We start from the raw sequence: 27105 nt of genomic DNA, 5'->3' as shown, positions 1-27105 counted from the left end.
TTTATGATATCTGAATGCTGTTTTGGTAAAAATTGGTAAAATCGATTCCTGATCTATGTTGGTAGACTATTGCGTTTCATGGAATTTGAACTCTTTTTTGTTTACAAGGTCTGTGATAAAGTCTAAATTCATCAGGATAAAGTCTAAAGTCTACACAAGAGATACAAACATAATATTAATGAAAACATTGAGGTACTTCAAGACCTGTTTTATTTTTTTTAATTTTTAATTTTATTGAAGTGTGGTAACTTGAACCCAATTTTTCAAAGTTTATCTGCTAACACTAAACGTTCAACGTCATTTTTTTTTTACAAGAGTAGGCAAAATTGTTATTTTTTTCGTGTTAAGAAGTAGGTTTGGTGGCTTTGCAAATCCCCAATACATATTTTAAATCTTTTGGTTTTGCCATCTTTTCCTTTTGTTGGTGCTACAGTTGTGTGTTTGTAATGTCATTCGCTATTATGTTTGCGCCAGCAAAGAAAAATAAAATTGAAGAAATTGAATAGAATAGACACTTAAAAATAGGTTCAATTCTACAGAAAAAAGGAAATTCACATTCACACATTTGGGAAACGTTACTCTGGCCAAACCTTTGCTTGCATGATTTTTGTGAATGTTGTGAGTGGATTTAGGATTTCCATTGATCTATCGTTTTAGGTTTTCCACACAAGCTTTACATGCAGCATGTGTGGAGCCCATGATTTGTCCTGATCTCCCAGGCGAATTTTAAAGTATGCAAGATATGCTTGTTTTACAAAACTTGTTATGGTTTGCCTTTGGTTAGGAACAGTAGCATAGGTACTGCCACATATGTAACAAAAAACATCAGGGTCATTTTTACACTTTTTTGAAGATGTCATTCTGTTACTTATTCACACCACAAACAGAATTAACACCTTGCGAATATGAAAAAATCTGAATACACGAAAATTCAAATAAGAATGAGTCATAGACAAGTTTCACATAAGCTTAAATCTCCACGTTCAACGAAAAAGATAAAACCGATGTTATGTATCAAAAAGTAAAATGGTAGACCTACTAAGCATTCAGGCGAAAATGAATGTAACCCTGCCAGTAAGGGGTGGTTTATGGACAGTTCTCAGAAGGTACATAAGTTGGATGGTCTACCATAGACAGATGGTCCACTATTCAGATGGTCTAGGTGACTGTTTTGACCAGTGGATCATCTAGCTAGGGGGGCTTCTGAATAGTGTACCTTCTGAAGGTAGTTCGGTTACTCCAATGGTCATGGTGTCATCATTTATCTCCAAATGTTACAAAATAAAATCATTTCCATGATTATGACAAATTTTCAAACACTATTGGCTCATAAGGTCTTTATAAAACGGTAACAGTAAGAGAAAATTCGGCCAAAAAGCCAATATTATGAGAAAAAATACCATGCAAAAATCTCAAAAACCTGATGTGATTGGTAAAATCTGATGTGATTTTTGAAATCAGCAGCCTCAATATACCCCAAATCACATCTTACATTGCAGACACAAAATTTTTTATCTTTTTTGTTGGCCTGTGTTATCAGCCAGGAATACATAATAATATATACTTTATTTAATACTAATAGCTGCTTCTGATACTTTTGTCGTCTGACAATTAGCTTATCATCCTTCATTGTTGTGAAGGGGTATTTGATGTATGGATATATTTTCTATTCAACAACTGGGTATGACATCAATTGGTGCATGCCGCATTGCATTCTCACTCTTCGCTTGATTGGTAAGTTTATTGTTTTTGGGTATTTACTAATCATTAACTAAGTGAACTTAACTCTTCCCAACTATATTCTCATTGTTAACAACCCGCACGCTTTTTCAAGTGAAGAGACTAGAATCTTAGTTGCTCGCCTGGGTTACTTGCTGATTACTCAGTTCACTTGATACCAAAAATGCAACGGTCTACAACAAGTATATATTATACTGTATATAAATTAAATCTGTCATGTTCACAAACTTGTTGTATCTACTACAAGTTGGTTATTTACATAGCTACCAAACTAGTTTCATTACGTTGATTCAACATAAAGAGACAATCAATGTAAAAAAAAAGTTTTGTTGTTTGGTCAGGAAGCCATTGATATTTATGGAGCACCCTACTTGGCCAAATATAAATTACAGGGTGCTGCCGCTTTCAACAACCCTCCCAATAAACGGCTTGATCGGTTACATTCACTAGAGCTCGACGCTTTTAAGTGATCTGACGACAAAGTTAACAACTGATGCCTCATTTCATTAATATTGTCGCTGTCGTACATATTTGATAACATGCATTGATTTGGTCAGTTCAGATCGCTAATTGTTAATTAAAATTAAAAATTATGCTATCTGATTCTCAATTCTTTTGCACACAGGTCTGGCATTTGATGTGTACGATGGACATCGAAAGGAAGTGAGCACGTTTTGTTTCGGTTACAGACCCATTAAGTTTAATTATCCTTTTTAAGTATTTTGCGTTTAAGCTTTTTTCTCTCAAAAAGCAAAGTATATGTTTGCATATAGCGAACTGCACTGTCATTGCACTACGTCGGAGGTTTGTATTTTTTTCTGTCACAAACATATTGTAGGTCTACTTAAAACACAATGTCAAATACATTATGCGAAGCACCGCCACACCAATGGTTATAGGCGAATTCTTCGTAAACAATTCTTCGTAAAGCAATTCTTCGTAAGCAATTCTTCGTAAAACAATTGTTCGTAAACAGTTGTTGGTGAAATGAAATCCGTAAAAGAATTTTTCGTAAAGCATTTCTTCGTATACACCAAATCTCCATTGCATGCACGAATAAATGCTTTGGGAAGAATTGTTTTACAAAGAATTAACTTTACGAAGAATTGTTTTACGAAAAATTGCTTACGAAGAATTGCTTTACGAAGAACTGTTTACGAAGAAAACGTCGGACACCCACACTAGGGTGTACCAAAAAAACCTTACTTTCACTGATCTTGCTGTTGGCTGGCAAAAAGTTGTGTTTGGGGTCAAAACTAATGCTAATATAAAATTTTTTAAATTTCGTTGTTGTTTGACGCCTATTTTCTTTACGTTTCCATGGAAACAACCCAAATTTAAAAAAAATGGCATAACTTGAAAACCACTATAGTTAGAAAGCTCTAGTAAACACCAAAAGTTCCAGAACACCAATATTCCTATGAGTGTTTAATACATTTTATGGGTCTAGGTAATGTAGTTTTTTAGATATTTCCTAAAATAGCGTTTTTTGTAAAAAATCTAGTTAATTTACTCTAAAAATTATTTTATACAAATTTTTGCTATAGCTGGCTGAAGTGGCAATGTAACAATCACACAATAGTCTGGCATTGTAAACAAAAAATTATCATAAAGTACTTGACTAAAACCTTCAATTACTGGTATACATACACTATATATAATCAGTTAATATGCAGTAAGCACTAAGCAATACTATTTTACTTCCTTGACAATGCTCAAGACAAAAGGTGTACCAGTGGTCCGGTACGCAACTTTTGAAAAGGTACCATAAAAAAATCCCCTATACCGAGATTCAACATAGTTTGACCAATCGGAGCGGTACTGATCAGTGAAGCATGATATGTTGTTCTCAACAGTCAGTGGAGCGTGAGATTGCATTTTTCACAACTCAAGGCTTAGTAATGCAGATTAGTCAGTCAGTCCCAGTGGTCAGCCGTTTTTGAATGTCAGTTGAAAGTATGAAGCAAATCGGTATACCAACAACTAGACTTCACACTTAGGCTAAATTCGACATTTCAAAAATTACCTAGATGATATATTTTTACCATCGCTAAATGAGTCGAATGTGAACAGAACACTTATTAGGCCAAGATGCCTCATGATATAGGATAGGACAATACCACCATGGACTTTATAACTGCAATAATCTTAGTAAGGGATTTGTGCTTTGCATACATACAAAATGTAATTGCAGATTCCTTTTTACTATTTTGTCTCTCAGTCACATGTTTCAATGAACATAACCTAGCTTGAAACTGCATTCATTAAAAACCCTGTTGGTTACAAATTTTTCTGTGAGGACTTGTTGGACTCATGATGACTATTTTGCTGTTTAAATGTAATGCCTCAACCTCCCTCAACATGAAATGGCTCATGACGAAGTATTTGAACTACAACATGCCTGTTCGTACATAAACCATCACTAGGCTCTATCATCAAATTATGGTACCGTACTTATGTTTTTATAGAATGGGGTTCAGTGGTAGAAAAAGGTACCTACATACATTGTTTGTTCATAGCAATGACAAAAAGCGTTATATTTGCTGATAAATTATTTGGTAGAAACGTAAGCTGGACCGGTATTCACAAATTTGCTCGAAATGATATCTGGTGTAATATGTGAGCCAGGTAGCCTACTAAGCAGCCCTTTTGTCAGGTGCCCATAAAACACCTTTTTAAAGTGCTCCCTGGTTTTAACTACTGAAGTTGGTGTGCCGTAACTTTCACTACATTGCAGAAGCAGCCTGAAATCAGCTGAATTTAGCAGATGCATTTAGGCTACAAGGTTGTTCATCAGAAATTTGAAAGTGAATCTTAGGTGTTATGACAGTCTAATATCAACAAACCATTCTCATGCTTTTTAAGAAGTTGTGAAAGGGCATTTCAAGTGTCACGGTTGTACAAGGTCGCTTTGCTTTTCAAAGCTTTGGGGGCCCGGATTTTTGCTTGGTACCGGGCCCGAAATGTTCTCTCAATGGCCCTGATAGAAACCGTCGCATTTTGAAAGAGGTTTATCTTGTTTTTGACCATTTTGTGCTCGAAATACTCAGAATGAACTAAATTTAATGTAATTTTTTCAAAATTCTCTGAGGGAGGCCTCCACCCGTTACTGGGGTTGCCTAAGTCAACACACTGGAGGGGGTCCATCTGCAAAGATTGACTCCTTGCTGTTTAAACTCCTGGCAATGCCACTACAAGACTACAGGGTGCTAAACTGTCCAGACCAGTTTACAGTAGTGCTCAGGCTTTGTTAAAAACAACATGTTTTATTTTACGCCCATTGCGACAACATACAGTACACTGCGATTACACATGCAACACAACAGATGACTGGAAGCAGCGAAGGAACCATACAGTTATCAAGCAGACGCTCTCACCACTCAGGCGGCTAGATGTTAAGGTGGAGGTAATGGAATGCTTTTCATCAAGACACAACTGCCAACTAGAAATTTATTTTCATAAACATTGGGCTAATGTAAATTTTTCTGAAATGATTTGACTACATTATTTTACTGTTTTGTATTTCAGTGTAGAACAAATATTTCAAATTTTTTTCTTGACTGTTAAATTTAATTCATTTATAAAATGTCAAAACAACGATCGCAAAAGTTTTCTCCACACGAAAAAGATCTGTTTCTCACTTGCATTGCAACATATCGCAATATTATTGAATGCAAGAAGACTGATGGTGTGACTACACACAACAAAAATGATGCCTGGCGGGAACTCACCAAAGATTTTAATGGTGCCTCAACCTTCGCAGTTAGAGAAGAGGGTACGCTTCGAAGGTTATGGACAAACATGAAGGCCCAAGCAAAAAAAAGGGTCTCTTTGGCCCGCCAAGAACGCTTCACCACTGGCGGTGGTCCACCCCAAAAGAGTAATGACACCGAAAAAGAAAATTTGAATTAGCTGAACAACTGATACAGGCACAAATCGAGCAATGTAAAAAATAACAAATTTGAGCTTTGCTACTCTGTTTAAGTATTTGTGTGATAACTAGGGCGATTTTTTGTAACCAAAGTTACTTTTCTATAGTTGTACCAATTAACAAAAGAAATGTATTACCAAAATTTCATGGTTGTGTGGGGTCAATGTTTAAGATTATAAAGTTACCAAAAGTCACTTTTTGTGTTTTTAGATTACTTTTCATTTGTTAGGTCACTTTATTTTGCATACTTTTTTGCCTAATTCCCCTATTTGTATCATATATCTTTTATTGCTACTGGAGAGATGAATTTACATTTTATGTAATGCCAAGACTTTTAATATATCTTCTACTATGGTATGGATTTTAGATATGCACGAACCCATGCTTGTTCGTATCACGTGTATTACCGAAAACTCGAATCTTTGCGATCAAACAAATTGTGTTAACTATATTTAACCAATTGTTTTCCCTGCAACAGCTAGAGTGTTTGTTTTTTCCTGCTGTTTTCCCTGCAACAGCTAAGTTGTATAAAGTGTTCGATTGACAGAAACTTCTTCCCAGAGAATGTAAAACATTACATTGTGTAATTTGAATGTGTAATTCTGATTTGAGTACAAATTGAAACCAATTTAGATGCTTTTTTATGTGGAATTGGGGCCATTTCTTTCGCTTTCTTGTTTTCGAATAAAGTTACTTTTTGGTGACTTTTTCGCAAAATTGAAGTCATTTTGGTTACAAAAAATCGCCCTAGTGATAACATTTTGTATATGTACAATTGAATGGTTGTAACTTTTCACTATTCGTAATTGTTATCCATATATACAGAACAATTTAGAAATAAACACACCAGGTAGCTGTAGCCATGGTTTCATAACTTCATTAAAACAGACAGAAAAAACTAGTACCTCAGGATACTACCCTGCCAGCAAATCAACCACTATTTACATTGATTCAACGTCTGTAAATGTTGAATCAATGTAAAAAAATGATTTGCTGGCTGAGTATTTACTCACAGATCCCTCATCAGGTGTACAATGAAAGAAAACAGCAACCGGCTCATTTACAGCACTGGGTGAAAATCAATCGATTACGTTAAAAATATTACTTTAGTTTAAAAATATTGACAACTAATGTCCTCCTGGTGATAAGATTGGTGTATGAGTTCCAAGACCGGATTACTTGAGAAGTATTGACTGATAATTTGCCATCTCATTGCGTTTCCACCAACTGTGGGCATGGGTTGCTGTTGGCTCCTTATGCAGGAGTTGGCGTGAGTGAGATGAAGATTCTTCAAAACCCACCACGGCGAACAGCAAAATTATGCAAACAAGCAGTTGCGACTATAATGGGAAGGGTGTTGTCCTGTTTAGTTCGGAGAGGAATTCGCAAGCACCGAAACCTTTGCTTCCAAACTTCGCTTTGTGAGGTCTTCAGCATCAAGTTCAGCACAATCCACTACATTCACTGCATCAACCATGTTGTTATTACTATTTTGTATCTAATTGTACACACTGGTATTCATGAATTCCATACATGTAATGAAAATACAAAGTGATACGGTAGGTGTGCATGGTCACTGTGATTAGGTAAACATTGATGACAAGCAAAAGGGTTAGGAATGGACAATGTAGTATGAGTATAACATATCATTGAATGCTAAAATATGGACAGTCACATGTATATAATATATCAAATATAGTTATTACGGTATCATACTCTCTAAAACCTCTACAGCCTGTTTCATCCTAAAAGAAGGATCAGCAGAAGGTCCTTATTCGAAAACAGCTTGTTAAACAATTTTTTATAGGCCTGGGACAATGTATTACCGGTATAAAGCCACAACAAGCCATCAGTAACAGCGCATATGCTACAATCAGGGGCGCCGGCAAGCTACTGCACATATTGCAATATAACAGTTTCTGCTATTCGCTTTTAGCCTAATTATAATCTTTCATTTTTGCCTCAAAATAATATTCATGGCACAAAATTCTGCAACACAGTAGGACAGTAGGTTACATCATTATAACAAAGCATGATGCCTTTCTTTGTATACCGGACACTTGTTCATTACTCAATAGTGAGCTGATAAATGAGCATTATCGCTATATCTTAAAACTTTTAAAAGAATTGGCCTTTCAGCAACAAAAATGCCCTTTTTTCATAATCCTACACTCCCCGGTCAAAAATTGTTCCGGCACCCCTGGCTACAGTAGCCAAATTTTGGTAAGCAACCCATAACCTCAACTATTTTATATACAATTATAAATCAGTTGCTGTCCATGAAAAGTGAAGAACCTTTACAATTACATTTTGGTCATTCTAATCCTATCACACCTTCCATAGTTCAAAAGGTGCAGCCTGATGTTGCAATTATCAAGAACTAATACAATACCAGTACTAGAAACCTTTGCTGGAAAGTTAATCAAGCTTTAAACCTACTCTAGAGCTGTATTAACTCTGTTACTTAACTTGCCTGGTTAATCACAGTTTAATCATGGTTTAAATAGCCCATTGGTGTTGGTGCATACGAAAGTCTCACTTAATTGTACTGTAGTTTAATTCAAGATTATCATGCTCCACTGATCAGCACCGCTCTGATTGGTCAAACCATTGCTGAAAGGGGATTTTTTTATGGTACCTTTTCAAAAGTTGCGTCCGGTACCTGTGTAGCCGTAATGCGATATGCAATGTTTTACGCATCATATCAATGGAAATCAATGTTGCTTGATTTGTAGTTTTTACAAATACAGTTTCATTCCTTTTTTAGTAACTCTTTATGATGATGTAGCAACTGTGGCTTGTTTTTCTCTCAATCCTTTGATAATCTTTAAAATGTTTTGTTTTGCTGTAGAATTTCGGGTGAGTTTGTCATAAAATTCAGTAAGAAAACCCAATGCTCGTTCAGATGCATCATTGACAACTGGGATTGCTTTGATTATATTTTTTACCTTTTAGTATCAGTAGATTTTTGTGCCAAAACTTGGGATTAGCTGAACATTAAAAAACTTGTATCTAATTTGAGCAAATTGAACTAAGTCCATGAGTCTTTTCCTATAAGGTTGTGGAGTGGAGTTTGTTCAGGAGCATCACATCATGCTCGTTGGATGAGTAGAATAATATATTCTTTGAAAATATCTTTTTTCAAATCACAATTGCTGAAGTTAAATCTGGTATCTGAAGCAACATTGAATGAAATCTCATCTCTGGCAGTTTTTCTAGTATTATATCATATAGAGCCCTGGTTTACTGCATCCAATTCTCTTGATTCTCCAATCAATGATTTAAAACTACATTGCCAGTTGAGAAATGATATGAAAGAGATGCAAAAATATTCTGCAACTATACCTCCACTTTTTATTGAAATAACTTTTAGCATATGGGTAAAAACAAATGAAATCAACACAGCACCGAAACCCGAATCTCTCAGATTTTAATAAAAATTACATGATTTGAAGCCCTGTAACAAAAAATCATTTTCCCAAAATTTTGTCTTTCTACGTCGAGTACTTTTCGAGATAGAGTGGTTTGAAATTTTAGTTATTTTCACCACTTGATAGCGCCATTTTTCACATTTTAACCCATATCTCGGCTAATTTTCATTGTAGACACACGGTTGATAGCTCATTTGAAAGGTAATTTTAAGCTCTACCAATCTATCTAAAAATAATGAAACTTTATTTAATAATGAAAGAGGAATGTTGTGTTCTTGGTTGTAAACTTCCGACAAGCATAGCAAAAATATATATTTTCAAAATCAAAATTTTTTTATTTTTTTTTAAATTTGATTCTTCTTCTACAGCCATGCAAAATATTGTGTTGTGTTTTGACCATTCTGTGTGTTTTTCAATCAATTCATTTTCCTTGCTCTAACAATTCACCATAGTTTGCTCTGCATGACATTGTAGCCTATTAGGATGCATTGTATAGCCTATCTTGTCTGTACTGTAGCTATCTTGAAAGGACACTAGGCAAGGGGCATGCATGGTATGTGGATTTCAGGTTGTCATATACAATGCAGTGTGCCTTCTAGATTCTAGAATCTTGATCTACTAAAACAATGTTTGCTTTCTACTACAAAACTATCAGTCAGATGTAAAAATATATTACCTATTGGCTATTGCATAGTTTGCGCTGGTTAAGCCAGCATAAAATCGATAGCCATGATGTTTGGCAACACATTAAATACGGTTGTGTTCTTTCCATCGTGCAAACAATGCTTCAAAAGTTAATTTGAATCATTTCTTTACAATAGTTAGCTACAAACACCTACTTGCCCGCCTAGCTTGCAACCCTGCTCAGTGCTCAACCAAAATGTTTTCTTGGACTAGCCTATGCGATAAATGTAGTCATATCAATGACCTTAAACGAATGATCACGGAAATATTTGAAGAAAACCTGCTCGTTGATTCAATCACATACAAAGCATGGCTGTCTGTTGAAATAAATAAATAAAAACAACTGAACTGTTGACCGCACACATTTGGAAACCTTAATAGACCCCTAGACAAATTTGTAGAGAGCCTGTTGGAAAAACTATGGATCCTTCAAAGACATGATTTTATAGCTAAGCAACAATCTGCAAGTTTGAAGCGAATGAAACAACAAATTGATGGCTCTGTTATAATTTTGGGTGTTTTTGCTGAAAATTACTCTTTTTTTGTGCAAGATGCTGCTCAAAGTTATCATTGGACATGGACAAATATGCAGGCTACCGTTCACCCATTGTAATTTACCACAATTTCCCTACTGCTGAAGATCCATCTACGGTACTTCTCTGAAACACATTTGTTTGGCCCTAATTTCTGATACTCTTCAACACAATGCTGTAACTGTTCACACCTTTCAACGTCATCTATTCAAATATTTGCAATCTTTTAAGTTTCTTGTAAAACAGGCAATCTATTTTACCATCACATGGAAAAGGCCGCTGTGATGGAGTAGGAGGTACCATAAAACACTTGGCTGCCAAAGCCAGCCTACAAAGAGTATCTGATGACCACATTCAAACACCAACGCAACTTTTTGTTTGGGCAGAAAAGAGCTTAACAGTAAGTGAAATGTTTGTATGTTGAAGATGAAGAAATTAAACGACATGCATCGGACCTTGAAGAAAAGTTTTCCTATGCAAACCCGATTCCAGGTACACAAAAATTACATTTCTTTGAACCACTGACGAAATCTACTGAGAAGCTGATAGTCAAAGAATATTCATCGTCATCCAATTTTTCCACCGTAACAATCAACAACAAACACAGTTCAAAAATTTTACAATGGGAAGAAATTACCTCATATATTATGTTACATGTGTATTGTGTGTATGAGAAGAATTGGTGGCTAGCATATGTTTAGAAGAAATTCATGAGTAATGACGAGCTTGAACTAAAATTTCTGCATCTACATTCCACATGGTCCTGTATCATCATATTCATTGCCAAGAAAAGATGGTGTTCTGATAGTGCCACGCAATTCTCTATTTTCATCAGTGGATCCTTAAACTACTGCAAGCTCTGGAAGGACATATTCCCTCACCAACAACGAGTTGTTGCATGCCGAACAGATGCTAGCTTTAAAAATTCAATTGCAACTTGAACAGTGAACTAACGTGTAATGCAGTGTTCCCACCAAAGTCAGTTATTTAGGTAAAATATGTATTTTAAGCAATATTCTAGGACTACATCTAAAAGTTTTAAAGGTTTTGTGCAACTTAGAACTTTCATTTGAAATCAATCAGCAAATCAATTCTGTTGATTAGGAGGTATGTCTACGTCATTTGGTGGGCATAGCCCTATACAGTCCCGGTACTTTCTACTTTGCATGCAAATTAACAGTACGATCACGATAACAAAGATTCAGTGTTCGTACTTTTGGCATACTGGTACTCGATTTTCGTGGTTTAAAATGAAAGTTAATGCATTGCTATGAAATAGCTGCTGCTTGGAATTTGTGCCAGAACTTTTGTTTTCGCGATAATGTTACAATTTTGCATGCAAAGTATAGAGCCATACCCACCCAATGACGTAAGCTCACCTCCTAATCGCCAAAATTGATTTGATGATTGCTTCCAATCAAATAAAGTTGCATAAGTTTCATTGGCATGTTTGTAAAGTGTGGATTTTTTGGTATTTTATAAACTACAGTTAGCTTTGAGTGGATTTCCCCTGTAACAGAAATTAATATTATTAAAACCTTGGAGGGAACACTGATGTAATGTATGTATATTGCACATTTTTGACTTGTTCAAATAAAGTGACCAGCTTTTACTGTTTGGATATTTTATTAGTAGTCTAGTAGCGAGTTATGTCCACTAAAATTATTTATATTTGCTTATAGTTAACCTCGGAAGGTAACGGTGGACAATGTCATTGCTTAATCATGAATTTTTATCATTATATCTTGGCTATTGGATTTCATCTTTAGAACCTACAAAAAGCTATGTTGTATAATATTGTTTAAAGATTTCCTGACACACGCAATACAAACTGCTACAGTAGCCAACTTCATTCCTCAAGCTGAATTTGTATTTTTCAAAATGTTGCAGCATTGCGAAAATATAGAAATAATTTAAATCATCTGCCTCTGTATAACTCCCAGTCTCCTCTTGCTTAATTATATCAAAGACACACTGTATGAAGAGTTGAAGACCTCCTCTTCATCGAAGCTGTACTTATTTATAATTAAGATATCTCAGCATTTAGCTTGTTACTAATTCCCATGTAAGTTATCCTGCAGATACGTATAAAAAATTTAGTAAGGATAAACAAAACAAAAAAAAATTGACTAAGGAAAATAAAATTATTAAAAAACACACAGAATGGTCAAAACACAACGCAATATTTTGCATGGCTGTAGAAGAAGAATCAAATTTAAAAAAAAAAAAAAAAATTGATTTTGAAAATATATATTTTTGCTGTGCTCGTCGGAAGTTTACAACCAAGAACACAACATTCCTCTTTCATTATTAAATAAAGTTTCATTATTTTTAGATAAATTGATAGAGCTTAAAATTACCTTTCAAATGAGCTATCAACCGTGTGTCTACAATGAAAATTAGCCAAGATATGGGTTAAAATGTGAAAAATGGCGCCATCAAGTGGTAAAAATGATTAAAATTTCAAATCACTCTATCTCGAAAAGTACTCGATGTAGAAACACAAAATTTTGGGAAAATGATTTTTTCATACATTTTTACTAATGATGTGATATTCATCACAATCGGTGTCGTCGAGGTTTTAAAATGCAAAATTTTGTGTTGATTTCATTTGTTTTCACCCATATTTGACAAAGTTTGATAAACATTAATTTGTGGTACCTTTCTGAGCGCCTAGTTATTTTTGCACTATTCAGCGATCATGCTTCCTTCACTCAGAAACAGAAAATGGCTACAGAACTTCTAAAGTATGATGGAGCATTTAAATCAAGTAAACTTCCAAAAATCAGAATCCAGCAAATGCCAGTTCTTCAACAACAAACTCAACTCCACAACCTTATTATAGGAAAAGACTCATGGACTTAGTTCAATTTACTCAAATTAGATACAAGTTTTTTAACAGCTAATCCCAAATTTTGGCACAAAAATCTACTGATACTTAAAGGTAAAAAATATAATCAAAGCAATCCCAGTTGTCAATGATGCATTTGAACGAGCATTGGGTCTTCTTACTGAATTTTATGACAAACTCACCCGAAATTCTACAGCAAAACAAAACATTTTAAAGATTATCAAAGGATTGAGAGAAAAACAAGCCACAGTTGCTACATCATCAGAAAGAGTTACTAAAAAAGGAATGAAACTGTATTTGTGAAAACTACAAATCAAGCAACATTGATTTCCATTGATATGATGCGTAAAACATTGCATATTGCATTACGGCTACACAGGTACCGGATCACTGGTACACCTTTTGTCTTGAGCATTGTCAAAGGAAGTAAAATAGTATTGGTTACTGCATGTTAACTGATATACCGTATATATTATATACTGTATGTATGTATACCAGTAATTTAAGGTTTTAGTCAAGTACTTTAATTTTTTGTTTACATTGCCAGACTATTGTGTGATTGTTACATTGCCACTTTAGCCAGCAATAGCAAAAATTTGTATAAAATAATTTTTAGAGTAAATTAACTAGATTTTTCTCAAAAACGCTGTTTTAGGAAATATCTAAAAAACTACATTACCTAGACCCATAAAATGTATTAAACACTCATAGGAATATTGGTGTTCTGGAACTTTTGGTGTTTACTAGAGCTTTCTAACTAAAGTGGTTTTCAAGTTACGCCATTTTTTTAAAATTTGGGTTGTTTCCATGGAAACGTAAAGAAAATAGGCGTCAAACAACAATGAAATTTAAACATTTTTATATTAGCATTAGTTTTGACCCCAAACACAACTTTTTGCCAGCCATCAGCAAGATCAGTGAAAGTAAGGTTTTTTTGGTACACCCTAACCCACACCAATATAGGACATTAGGACAAGAGCTGTTACCTTGATAAAGTTCTATGTATAAAGATTTGTAGAGATTGGAAGTTTAAATTTTTTGTTGCGGTATTACAGCCACATACAGGCCTCGAAATTCACGGCAAACATGTCCGCCGTCACAGCATGTGATGTCCGCGGGAAGTACCATCTAGATCGGTCATATTTGTCCGCCGAGAAATAACAGTTTCTACCGGTCCGATACAAATCATCATTGCATAGCACGAGCAGTAAAACAATTGTTGAGAGAATATAATTTTCCGCGCATTCTAGCACGTATCTAGAAAATGTGAATATTGTATGCCTTAGCCTCCATTCAAGCAGGAAAACTTTCGATTTTTATGTTGCTTCAACGATTGATGACATTGAATCAGCGTAACAAAGGTAAATTCTTCGCTACAAATCGATGGGAGTACCGGTACTTCTACAGTTCTACACCAATCACGCACAACTTAATTCAAGTCTTACGTCACAATGTCTGGCTTTGATCTCCGAGTAATATTGATAAGGCAAGGTTGGTTACAAAATTTGTTAAGTTTTGGAATTACAGTAAAAAAGAAAAGGCCCAGGAAAAATTCACTTTTGCTCACAGTCACATGACACGCAAAAATAAACCTAAAGAAAAAAGCCTAGTGAAACTTTGCATAATCAGAAAATAGTAGCTTTATTAGTGTAGAAGTTTTCCCACTCGTGCCCAGAGCATTGTTTGTGACGCAAGAAGCCACACGCCTCGTTCGGTGGATGTTAATCAGTTATGCGGCGTATTAAGCAACTACATGGCGCTTTGACTCTTCCAGCGCACGTCATTGGTCTGATAAAAGCCTTTCAGAGTGATTTCGCTGAAATTTTAAAAAGCCTTTTGAACCGTAGCTATAGTTCTCAAATGGCGAAGAATTATCAAAGTGATTAAGCGTGACGATCGACACTAAAACTGGTGTGTCCGCCGTGAGACTTAATTTGTCCGCCGAGATAGCTGCTCAGACCGGACACGTTTGTCCGCCGTCAACAAAAACGAATTTCGAGGCCTGCACATAAACAAATTGTGTTTTCATTTCTTGTTTTTAGGTTTTAAAAGCAGAATCGATATTGTTGCTGCTAAAATTAATTATCTTCCACTTCAGGAAACTCTATCAAACGAGCAGAAAGCAACAGCGATCAAGGATTATCCTTCTTTGTTGGAAATCATGGGATTTTCTTATATGTGCTGTGGCTTTCTTGTAGGCCCTCAAGTAAGTATATTTTATCGTAAATATTGGCAGTTTGGTAAGTAGTGTATGCATATGAAAGATGAGATGTAACAGAAATAGGAACAATTTAATGAAATAGGAACAATTTTGTCGATTAATTTCACTGGTATTTTAAATTTTATTCCATGACTGCTTGATAGGAGTCCTAAAGATTTTGGGGTTTTCAGACTGGAATTTGTTTTTAAAATGTCAAAAGAGTCTAGTGCTTTCTTCCAGATGTCACAGTCCTGTTTGTATCCCTCTTTGTTTTCATTTGCAGTCTTCGAATTAGCATATTTTTACTTCTACAAAAACGTTGCCGAGGCCAAACGGCAAAAATTGAAATTGCCTCGGCAATTACTGTGAACATTTATTACGAAAAGATTACAGTATACCAAAATATGTAAAACCCAACGAGAAGCGAAAAATATACTAGAGTAGTCGATCACGACCGCATTGTTTGATTTGTTGTGATGTAATAATACCAAAAGTAGCGATAAAGCGAGCGACGCGATACGCACGCTGTTAAGGTAACTCACTTAAATAACTCACGGGGGGGAGGAAGTAAGTAAGTTAATTTTGGGTTCATTCAACGTTCGAGTCAGCACTAATCGATTTAATTTTCCCGGCGGTTTATATTGCGTAACAACAATGCCCAATAAGAAATTTACGTTTGTTTTACATTAATTCTACATCTAGCGACGTTGAATTATCATAAAATAACGTTAATTGTTCAATCAGGTACTGGTAACATATTGATAGCTCCCTGCGAGAAGATTGCCTCGATTTACGTATACTGTAATCTAACATAATTTCGGCACAATTGGGACACTGCGAGCAACACAAGGTCTGTTTGATAAAAAAACTAGTCAGAATCGGTATCATCAGATGCTGTATCAGCTGGACGAGATAACAGAAAGCGAGAGGCAATAAGGAGTAGATGCTTACAATAATTTGACGTCTACTGGCGTTAAATCAATGCAAATAGGGTGATATTTCTATAAAAGATTCAATTCTCCCAGCTGGGCACGTGTCTAAGCGCAGCGAAGTAGGAAGTAATCCTAATAAAACATCCAGCACTAGTAAGATTGAATCAACATCCTAGTCTGGTGTCGGAATGGCCCGTTTCGGTGAGTCCGATTCGGTGGGTCCGATCCCTATTCGGTGATTTTTTTCAATTTTTTTTTTTTTAATTATCGGGTACCGTAGCCTAATTATCATTGCCGTTTTCGGGTTAGGGGTTAGAGCAGTGGTTCCCAACCTTTTTGACCTTGCGGCACCCTATCAAAGAGATAAATAGTTTGCGGCACCCTGGCAAAACTGGGTCAATTTTATGAGATTTCTGTATTTCAAATAACTGTATGAAATAACACAGAATGAGTTGTACAGTATAGCGCGGGTAAATAAATGTATTTATTTAAAAGTTAGTGTGAAATTTGGGCTTGACTTCTTGCACAAAGTCCCTTAATATCTCGAGACACATTCGACAAAGCCACCCACATTTCTTCCTCGACTACTGTATAAGCTGTCGTTCTTGTTTTTTAGTTTTAATGTTCGTTTGTACGGAAAATCCACTACTTTGGAGACCCAATTGTAATCGCAAAGCAATTCACAAAATATATTCATAAGTATAAAGAACAAATCAATTATAACTTAGCCTTTTCTCGATTAGCTATGTAGGCTATCGTGTTTGTATGCGCAGGTATCCCCCACGCAAAAGTTTCTATTTTATAATGGTTCCCAAACAATCGTAAAATTTTATAATCGTGCTGGGTCACACAATCCGATAATCCATCACTGCAATCTGACTTTGTGCACCGTAAAACGCAAAATAAAATCATGAAACCTGGCAATGATGATGCGTTTTAAACGTTTTTATGGAAAAAAACAGCAACGAGTCAAAATCTGTTTTACGCTGTTTTTCCTGGGCGAGAAAACAAAGGCTTACCGTGGATTAGAGTTAGAATAAACAAATAAATTCCACACTTAACGGGTTAAAGTTAAAATAAAGAATGGGCCGCAGTATTGCAATATCTCGCGGCACCCTTGAGCATTACAATTGGCACCCCGGTTGGGAACCACTGGGTTAGAGGTTAGGAACTCACCGAATTGGACTCACCAAATCGGACTCACCGAATCGGACTCACCGAATAGTAGCAGACCCGTCTGGTGTAGTATACAAAAATTTTTTTTTTAAATCTTGTCCTTACAAGCGCTAGTGTGGTTTCAGCATTTTTATTGCCGACGCTAATGCGCCATTCATGCATCTGCGTTGGCAATCACCTCGGCAATTGCCGACGCTAGTTTCGAAGACTGCATTTGTCTTCTTCACGTTTATAGTTCCCACTTCAACGGGTCCGTGCGATGATGAATGGAGAACTAACTGATGACCCTGGAAACAAGCCGAACAGGTCAGGGTTGTATCATGTGAAGCCGAAATAACAAACCGTTTATCCCAGAGTTTCTCAACTTTTTCATTTTAATTTTCGTTTGAACAATGCCTGAAAATAGATTTAACCCAATCTACTTTTATACCAGATTTTGAGTACTACCTATATATCATATTTTCGCTTTTATTTTATTTTTCTCAAGGGTAAACTTATCTTCGATTGGAAACTCGTGGTATATGTTGCTGTTGTTGTTTGTTCTTGCATCAGTTACTCTACTCATGGTTCACTTTATTTGAAATTAACGCGTTTGTTCAAGTGATTCAAGACCGGTTAACTGTGCAAACCAACTCATTGAAATTCGTTGCTTTCGATGTTACCACAAATGACAATATGCTGGGTCTTTTACTAATAATTTTGAACTTGTCATATTTAAATCCATGCGATGTCTTGTTTTGAAGCTTATTGCCTGGTTTTCGCCGTTGTTTATCTGGAAGTTTGATGCTCGGAGTGCAAGCGTATCTTGCTTCGATATTTTACCCGATGTTTTACACCACTCCAGAATTCCAGGTAATTGTACAGTGTCAAGTGCTGACAATATGAGTCGTCCTAACTTATGTTTGCATGATCAATTTTTTTAGATGAATGAAAAAAGACATTGTCAATCTTTGAGGAAGTCTTAAACAAGAATTTTCTTTGGCCGGAAAAGTTGTGCATGGCTACTTTAGACAGAGCATATAGTACGAATTTCCGTTTGTAATGATATACCTTTCTGTTGATGTGATTTGAAAAAGGTTGTTTGTTAATGGTGTCTTAATTGATGATTTTTGCTGTGTACGCTGCAACTGGCAGATTTCGATTGATTAACAAATTATTTCCAATCGTCAGCTAAATCAGTCATGAGATAATCGGCGCCCTCAGCATTTTGTTAGTCCGATGTAAGTCTGATCGATTGCGTGCGCTTATTTCATTACTGTATTACATTTTGTAGACAAAACTATTTGACTCACTCTTCTATAAACAACTGAAGTTGATATCAACTGTTTGTGTCTTTCTAGGAATCCAATTTCTTCTACAAAGCTGGCTACATCGCCATTACAGGTCACGTGACACTCCTGCAATATGTCGCCGTTTGGATGATCAACGTGAGTGGCTGTGGTTATTTAACATTTGTGCTTTACTTCAGCACATCACAGCGAATTGTTGGACATTACCGGATACGTATGTGTTATCTGCAGGTAGCTGCAGCAGATGGAGTGTTTTGACCGGTAGACGCTTTAAAGATACGACGAATTTCCCTATGAACCAGCTGACTGCAGCCCTTGTAGCATTTAGACCCTTATACCATTGTATTAGTACCTTGTACCAATATATATATACTTATACCATTGTATAATTGTATATATTTAGACCATTGTAGCATTTAGACAGAGAATTTATTCTTGCTTGGAACTTTGTAATAGTAATTAAATAAGAAAAGAATTAATTGCAGCCGTAGGAATCAAACCATATCAAAATGATTACCTTCCAAACTCTATCGACTAAACCATCACGCCAATCTGCTGTTACCGAATTCTTCGTTTAATTTGCTTCATATCAGAAAGTTTCGAGAAAGGCGCCCATTATATCAAGTGGTTGCTGCAGTGACCTGCAGATGCAAATACGTTTACCAGATGCAGGAAAAAGATATGTTAGCGAGAATCTCAGGGTTTTCTTCGTGATACAGGAGGAGGACCCAATGATGACCCAGCTGGCTTGCATCTGCATCAACAGGTCGAAAAATTGATTAAGTATGATACTACTTTGTCGACTACAATCAATCAAGATTCGCTTAGCCAAAACATCGATCGTTGTCGTGTGAGCCTCTGGGTCTATCCTTTTACCGCCCAGATTTACGAAGTTCCTGGAGTAAGATCAAAAGCTGCCGAAGAGCAGTCAGTCTTATGTTAATGGACCTTCCACTCCATTAGGTGGCTTGAAGATGGTGCAATCGTTGATGATATGGTCTGCGGTCTGTTCCTTAGCACCACATTCACAAGTAGAGAAAGAAGCCATTCCCCAGTGCATGGTTGAGCGGAAAAGCTCGACGCCCGTATGGAGACGGTTGGGGCGCACCCACGCTTGTCTTTGTGGTGTCAGGCCTGTGAGACGGGTGTCTACATCGGGGATAAACGAAATGTCTGGTGGTGCTGCACTTCCATTGAGAGTTCCATTTATGGTCCGCCCAATTAGCCGCAGAGATGTGTTGTCCATCAGCTTCGTTGATCAGAAGTTGAGCGGCTGGCACGAATAGGTACCTTGATTTCAGTCGACGAGGGTGCTCTCTTGTGGGAGCAGAGATCTTGGAATGGAGATGGTCAGGTTCGATGGTTGCTCGACCGAGAGACAGAGTGGCTTCTTCGCAACGAAGCTCAACAGGTTGGATGTCAGCAAGAATGGGAAGATTGTCCAATGGTGTGGAACGCAGGCACCCGTTCACTGTGCGCAGAGCACTGTTGATAGCAGTGAGCTCTGCGCCACCAAACAGATGTTTGTTTGTTTTTAATATCTTTATCCTGCATTGCGGGAAAGCGGACTTGAGCGCTATGCATCGGTGTACGCCTTCCGACGTACACCTGACCCACGCTGCAGCCGACGACAATGTCTGTTTCCTGTTGTCTACTCTACTTATGACTTAAATTTAGTACTACCCATTACTCGAAATCGATCACTGGGTAGAGGCAATTGTCGTAAAGTTTCTTGCCCAGAGAAACAACAGCAAGTGCGGGTAGTTGGAGTCGAACATGCAGGCTCTCGACTGCGAGCCCAACGCGCTAACCACTCGGCCACTGCTGCCGACAAATGCGCAGTACTCTGCTGAGGAGTAGACAAAGGCGTGGGCTGCTATATGCAAAGTATCAGCCCAGCTGGAGCCTGTCAGACGCTTGAGCAGCGCAGCGCGTGATGAGAATTTCTTGCGCAGTGACACCAAATGGTGGCGGCACGTGAGCAATCTGTCTAATATCACCCCGAGGTGTTTTGGTTCGGGGCAGAAGGACAGTGAATATAGATCGATTTCTAACTTCTAACAAACTATAATTAAAAATTTTCAAAACGTTTTGATTTATTTATTGATTGCATTGATACTATTGTGCTGTTTATAAAACAAGGTGACACATCAAACAAAAGGTGGTTACAAATCTGCTTTGAATAAAATTCTTTACCTCATCATTCAAACGTTGTTTCATCGCTCAAATGAGCGATGTATATCACTATCACTAACGATGTATATCACTCAAATGAGCGATAATATTCACTAGCTAAAGCTAAACGCTCTGTACAATATAACCCTTTTAAAAATTGAAATAGATTTCATTTCAATAAAACTTAGTAAATGACACGAATCCTCAGGAAGGTTCATGTATTATCTGTGGCCTCGGCTACAGGAAGGATGAGAAGACAGGAAGAGTTTACTGGGATGCTGTAAGAAACGTGTCTCTCCACAACTTCCTCTTGGCCAGGAGCTTTCAAGATGTGATAAACGCTTTCAACATCAACACTAACGGATGGCTGATGAAGTAAGGCTTTGTTCGGAAGTAATGGCTGATGAAGCAAGGCTGCAAAAAAACATCGCAAATTTGGGCAAAAATGTCCAGTTATTTTTGAAGATTGTAAACTGTTGCGTTTTTAAAAATGTGTTTGCGAAGACCTAATTTGGTCAAATTTTGTTTGCACCCCCAAAATGTTTTATTTTCCTACGGCTGTGGTCAAAGGTGACTGTTTAAAGGTCAGCAACTGGCTTGATGAAGTGTTGATGAACTTGCATAACGACTCGTCATTATGAGGTGACGAAGGAAATGATTCAACGTCATTTTATACGCTTTTAGATACGTCTACAAACGGCTGCGATTTATCGGTATGAGGCAGGTATCACAGGTTTGTGCCTTGACGTTCCTCGCAATCTGGCATGGCATCCACGAGGGATACATGACGTGTTTCTTGTACGAATTCCTTACCATGAATGTCGAGAAGCCAGTAAGTACACTTCATATACATTTCGTTCTGTTGCGTTGATTTGTTAAATGTTTGCAGCAACCGTTTTCACAAAGTGCCTTGTTTTTTTTTTGCATTTGAGGCCGCCGCCGTGTTCCCGTTTGCTTTTGCTAAGTTTGAAGTTAAATTTTAATAATAAACCTACTCATGTTGGTGGCTGAAAGAATTTCTCATCGTTTGCTGCATACTTTTGAAACAAAAGTAGTGAAATCAATTTGCTTGTTAAGTGAAAACAAAAACCTTCCTTTCTAGATGCTGTCTATAGTTGGAAATGCAAGCGTGGTAAAGAAGATGAAATCAAGCACGTATTTGAAATGGATTCCTATCCTGACCGGTTTCATATATTTGCATGGTTTGCTCGGTTACTGTATAATCGATTTCTCTCTTCGAAAGTGGCACTTATATCAACCGGTAAGATTGCATATCTACATAAAGATCAGTACGCAGTATGACGCATTGGTGACACGTTGTATTACGAAAATACAACGTCAATTTGTTTATTTTTTGTGAAGAATGTTACCAAAAACTGTTTCGATATTCCAGTCATTGCTAAACGTGCACAATTGATACACTGAAGCTGTGCTACATGCCTTATTCAAACTTCTAAATGTCCTTGATTCAAAAAGCCGAAGTATAAATCCTTAAAGTTAAAGGCAAAAATGAAACCTTTAACCAAAAACTCTCATAGCTTTTTCATTTTTACTTTGATATCCTTTGTTTTAGTTTGTTTATATTACATTCCTACTGTACATTAACATGGAAAGGTTTTATCTTTATACAATCTTTTCGCAGGTGCATCATTCGGTTTATTACCACGGTTATGTATTCTTCATCACCATTTACCTTTTCATCCAAGTGAGAGGTCTCTTGCAACCTGCAGCAACGCCTGAGAAGAAGAAGATGTAGTTCCTCGACTGTTGACACGATTTGTTTTCATTTGACATTTTTCAAAATCAATTCACTGCGGTCTCTAGTTTAATTCTTACGACCAGAAGAAGTAGATTATCTTCAAACATTGATTTTATAACACAGATTCTCGAAGAAAATATTTTAATCTATTGAATGATGCATAGTTTTGGTTTGCTTTCTTGGAAAAAGAGTGTGTTTTAAACACTACCAGATCCGGTTAATCCGTCCTACTGCTTTGTTTTAAGTAATGCGGCTTTATCAAGGCTGTCGGGATTAGTCGAAATGAATCTGAAGAAAAGAATTTTCAACAAGAAACCCCAAGTATCGTAATAAGTTTTGAAGGATGGCGGCTACTTTTGCTACCTTTACTGTTTAGGTTATTGTCAAGCTCTTTCGTATTATGTGTTAGGCAAAGCTTGTTATTCACTCTTAATTTATTATTGCTTTTTAGAACGTTTTTAAGCAGCTTACTGCTAATATCTTAGGAAATATTTGTACTTATTGCTGCTTTAAAAGAACTGACTAAAAGATGAAAAATGTGTTCTACTTTCCCATAGCAAAACCTTGGGAATGATTTTATCAGACTCTGGATGCGCGTTTTGTGCAATTTGGAACTGGTTATTTGTTGTGTATGACCGTGATACCCATACAGCAAAATCTGCCATTTTTACATTGATTCAACGTCTGTGGCAACACGTATGAACAATCTCATTTAACTATCATTTTCCGGAAGTTGATTGTTATTGTACCCCATGCTTATGGAAATGACTGCAAAGAACATTTAAACGCATACATGGAATAAAATACAGTATTTACTATCAGCATTAACAATTTAAAGCTCTACCAGCTTCTCGTGTGTGCTGAGTTTCACCATCTTGCATGGGTGGCTCATTTGTAGCATTGAACAATGAATGCACGAAAAGTGAATTGTTTATATGATGTGCTGTTAAAAATATTCCTTTTGTGGTGCTGGTTATCTATTTTTTTTTTCGTACCACAGAAATCGGGTTCACATTTAAGATAGGCCTAACGTGCAAATTTAAGCAATTCTCTCGAATATTTTTTTGTGTAACTTTTACTGAATTCAAAAGTTTTCAAGTAAAAAAGCTACCTTCCAGAGCTAGACACTGCAACTTGTGCTTACGTTTATCAACCATGTTTTGTAATTTTTTGGCTTGGTTAATTAATGCTTAAGGTGTTTTGTCCAATTTCGTTATGCGAGTTTCCTGACTTACGAAACATCATGTCACTAGCTAATAACACATTGGTTAGAGCTCACCGCAGTTTAAAATTAAAGTTGGATTGAAACTATCGGAAAATTATGATTGCTACCAGCTTTGTACGTTCTCTGTTGAGTCGTGATTGGTCAGAGCTTGAGAAGTGACGTAATATGAAGATAATCGCAACCGTGTGGAGAAGCGATCAACAATATTATTTTGTGTTTCATGATAAAAAGATTGCAAACTGCTTTAGTTATGTTCAATCACACGGCTTCGTTTATGCCCTCGCCTAGACGTTTATGCCCTCTTCCGCAAGCCAAAATGAGTGCGAGGTTTAGGACCAAAATTTATCTTTGTAGCTTTTTCAGGCATACTCAGGCTGTGAACACTGAACAGTCTCGTTTGATGCTCCAACAATAGCCAGCCAACTTACCTCCATCACCTTTACAAATCTGAGTGGAATGTTTTTTATTGTTGAATGCAGCAAGGTTTTTCGGGAAACCAACAAGATAGTTGTGCAAAAAATAGATCGTGGTACTCCTATGATACTTGAGTGTTTTGTAGTTTTTCAATAGTTGCTACATTATTATTGTGCTCCACCCTGTTAGCAGCTGACTGGATTACCAAATGGTATTTCGGTACTTTTGGTTAATCCGGTTGAATTGTTCAACACTGGGCATTGCCCAGTGGGCATTTTTAAACGTTTCTAGATTGTATGTTATTTTAATGTAAAATTATAGAGTCGTAGCTTATTGGCAAATAAGGCTATTTCTCCCTCTCTGTCATCTGTGCTGAGCGCACATTGGAAAGCTGACACAAATGAGTATTGATTTTTGTAGACTTGTTTGAAGGAGTAGGGACTTTTGAATGGAGAAGATGGTTCGGCTCTGGTACTCGTCAACCGAGATAGAGTTGCTTTTACGCTGCGAAGCATCGCAGGTTGGTTGCCTGCAAGAATAGAACGGTTGTTCAGTAGATAAGGCCGCATAGCCTACATCATGTCAGTGGTCGTCTCAGCGCCTGACTCAAGATCACTCGGCGCTGGTTCGGCTTTCGGGATGTGCACTTGAGCAATGCATTTCAGGACTGTTCTCCATTCAGCGGCACGTAGTGGGTGGAATAATTCCTCTGCAAAAACAATCGGAAATTTCACCCATCCAATCTCGGTAACCGGCTTTCGTCAAAAACCTCTATAGCCTACAAGTAGCCTATGCGAAATTACTGGAACTAACGTATCAGAGGCTCTGTCCGTCTGAGGATAAAGACTCGAAACATATCAATGTTGGGGGCAGCTGTGTCAACGTGATGGCTAACACAGCTGAGCAGTAGGCCTAGCCTAATAAAGATTTTTCAAGCGTTTTGATAGCGCAGCTGCTCGACGTGATAGTATTTGCTCAGTGACACCAAATCGTGATAATAGCTACCTGACCGATTCTCATAGTATAGCATTATCCCAAGCTACTTTGGGTCTGAAAACAAAGCATTGCAGAGCTAACCCAGAATTGGGTCGAAACGGGCATGGATGAAACGTTCAAGGATATAAAAGGAGAATTGCAACTGTGGACGTCCAGTCATCGTTTCAGAATTAAAAAAATAATAGACAAAACTTCTGCCAGCAGCCTACCTACGTTCGATGGATGCAGTTGTTGGTAGCTTATCTTATGGCATTTCTATGTCACACGCCTACGACATAACTGTTTTAAAGCTAGAACCCCATTTGTAAATATTGTCAGCTTGACATCCTGTAGCCTAGCAGAAACCTTTTTGCTTAAATTGCATGGTGAAAACTCGTAGAATAAAAGAGGAAATACATTTTGTAGAGCTGGGGTGTCCAAACTTTTTTCCACGCGGGCCAAATTTGATAATGCGGAAGTTCCCGCAGACCAACACCCTTTGACAGTCTGTTTTGCGTAAAAATCTGCATGTAGGCTATTGAGTTATGTAATGTCATTTTCATACTAATACAAAGCTTAATAGGCCTACAGGTTTGAATACATGGAATATGAGTTAGCTGTTACGTTATGCTTTTCCATCCAAAATTAACACAATCTGAAACTTTTTAAACTTTCCCATTTCTGTAAATTTCATTTTATTTAGCTGCTGGTAAAAGGGCACGAGAGAAAGATGTTGCTGTCGGCTTCGGCGTAGCAGAGAAACTCAATTAGGCTAGCAATACAGTGGGGCTGGTGCCTCATTAGGGTTCACGCATAAAAAAAGTGAATAGAAATAAGTCTTTTACAATTGCGGAAAAATCTCTAAAGCAGTTGTTGATTTTACGGACAAAAAAATGAATGAATGCTCGACTACCACTCAGTAGGCCTACTACACTCTCAGGCAATAATACTGTAGGCTAGTTGAGCTTGCACATGTGACAAAACAATAATATTCTAGTAGGCTACAGTAACTTTTCTCGCCTGACTTTTGTCTGTGAGAAAATACTGTCTTCATAAATTGAAAAAAAAAATGCTAGTTGAATTTGTATGATTTCTGCGTGTCTGGGGGCCGAAAATAATACATTGTGCAATAACAGGTGCGGGCCATATAAAAATGTTTTGTGGGCCGAATTTGGCCCGCGGCCCGACATTAGATACCCCTGTTGTAGAGGAATTGAGGAAACACAGTAGCCTAATTCAGTAGTCTACCGTACATTACAGCCAGTGACTACAATAATCTAATATGACTTCTTTCATATTTATTTTATCAGTAGCCTATTAACTGATCGTACACTATCAGCCTGAACTCACTTCGTCTTCGTTTGATTTCAATTATTAAAGCAATAAGTTAGCCTAGAATACAGTAAGAACAAGGATAGCCTATATTAAGAGTTCAGGTGAAAGCATTTGAAGAGTGTATTTTTAAAAGTGCCTCAGTCCAAAATTCAAAAATTAGGTTTCCTAATATTTAAAACAGGATTTAATTAGTTTACGATACTTTTAAAACGAAAATTTTTGCTTGTTGTGACATCTGTGACATTTTTTTACCAAACTTTTTTTTTGTGTTGAAATTTTGCTACATGTTGAGATGACTGCCAAAGGCACTTTTTCCAAGACTAACTCAAATTTAGCAAATTGTGATTTAGGAACTTTTGAAACTACACTCTTTATATGCAAATTCTGGAAAAATAACAGACGAAATAATAGGCTACAAGATCAAGCATTTTACTTTTAACCTTCTTAGGAAAAGT

At 36.8% G+C, this 27105-nt stretch overlaps 1 protein-coding gene across 1 annotated transcript in view; it reads left to right on the top strand.

Moving 5' to 3' along the window:
- Nucleotides 1-24168, top strand: part of LOC145765911 (lysophospholipid acyltransferase 5-like) — a 37336-nt gene extending 13168 nt beyond the window's left edge. Inside the window, exons 4-13 of the mRNA XM_082577577.1 lie at nt 1641-1734; nt 2366-2403; nt 15269-15376; nt 17714-17784; nt 18222-18330; nt 18819-18905; nt 21151-21317; nt 21627-21774; nt 22045-22203; nt 22585-24168. Coding sequence (XP_082433703.1) covers nt 1641-1734; nt 2366-2403; nt 15269-15376; nt 17714-17784; nt 18222-18330; nt 18819-18905; nt 21151-21317; nt 21627-21774; nt 22045-22203; nt 22585-22698 — 1095 coding nt within the window. The 3' untranslated portion in view covers nt 22699-24168. The remainder of the gene's footprint in view (nt 1-1640; nt 1735-2365; nt 2404-15268; nt 15377-17713; nt 17785-18221; nt 18331-18818; nt 18906-21150; nt 21318-21626; nt 21775-22044; nt 22204-22584) is intronic.
- Nucleotides 24169-27105: the final 2937 nt, after the last annotated feature.

This window comes from Aplidium turbinatum, chromosome 3, assembly GCF_918807975.1.
Source record: "Aplidium turbinatum chromosome 3, kaAplTurb1.1, whole genome shotgun sequence".
NCBI classification, from domain to species: Eukaryota; Metazoa; Chordata; class Ascidiacea; order Aplousobranchia; family Polyclinidae; genus Aplidium; species Aplidium turbinatum.
Note: the sequence above shows the minus strand (reverse complement) of the source record. Positions and strands in the feature narration are given on the sequence as shown.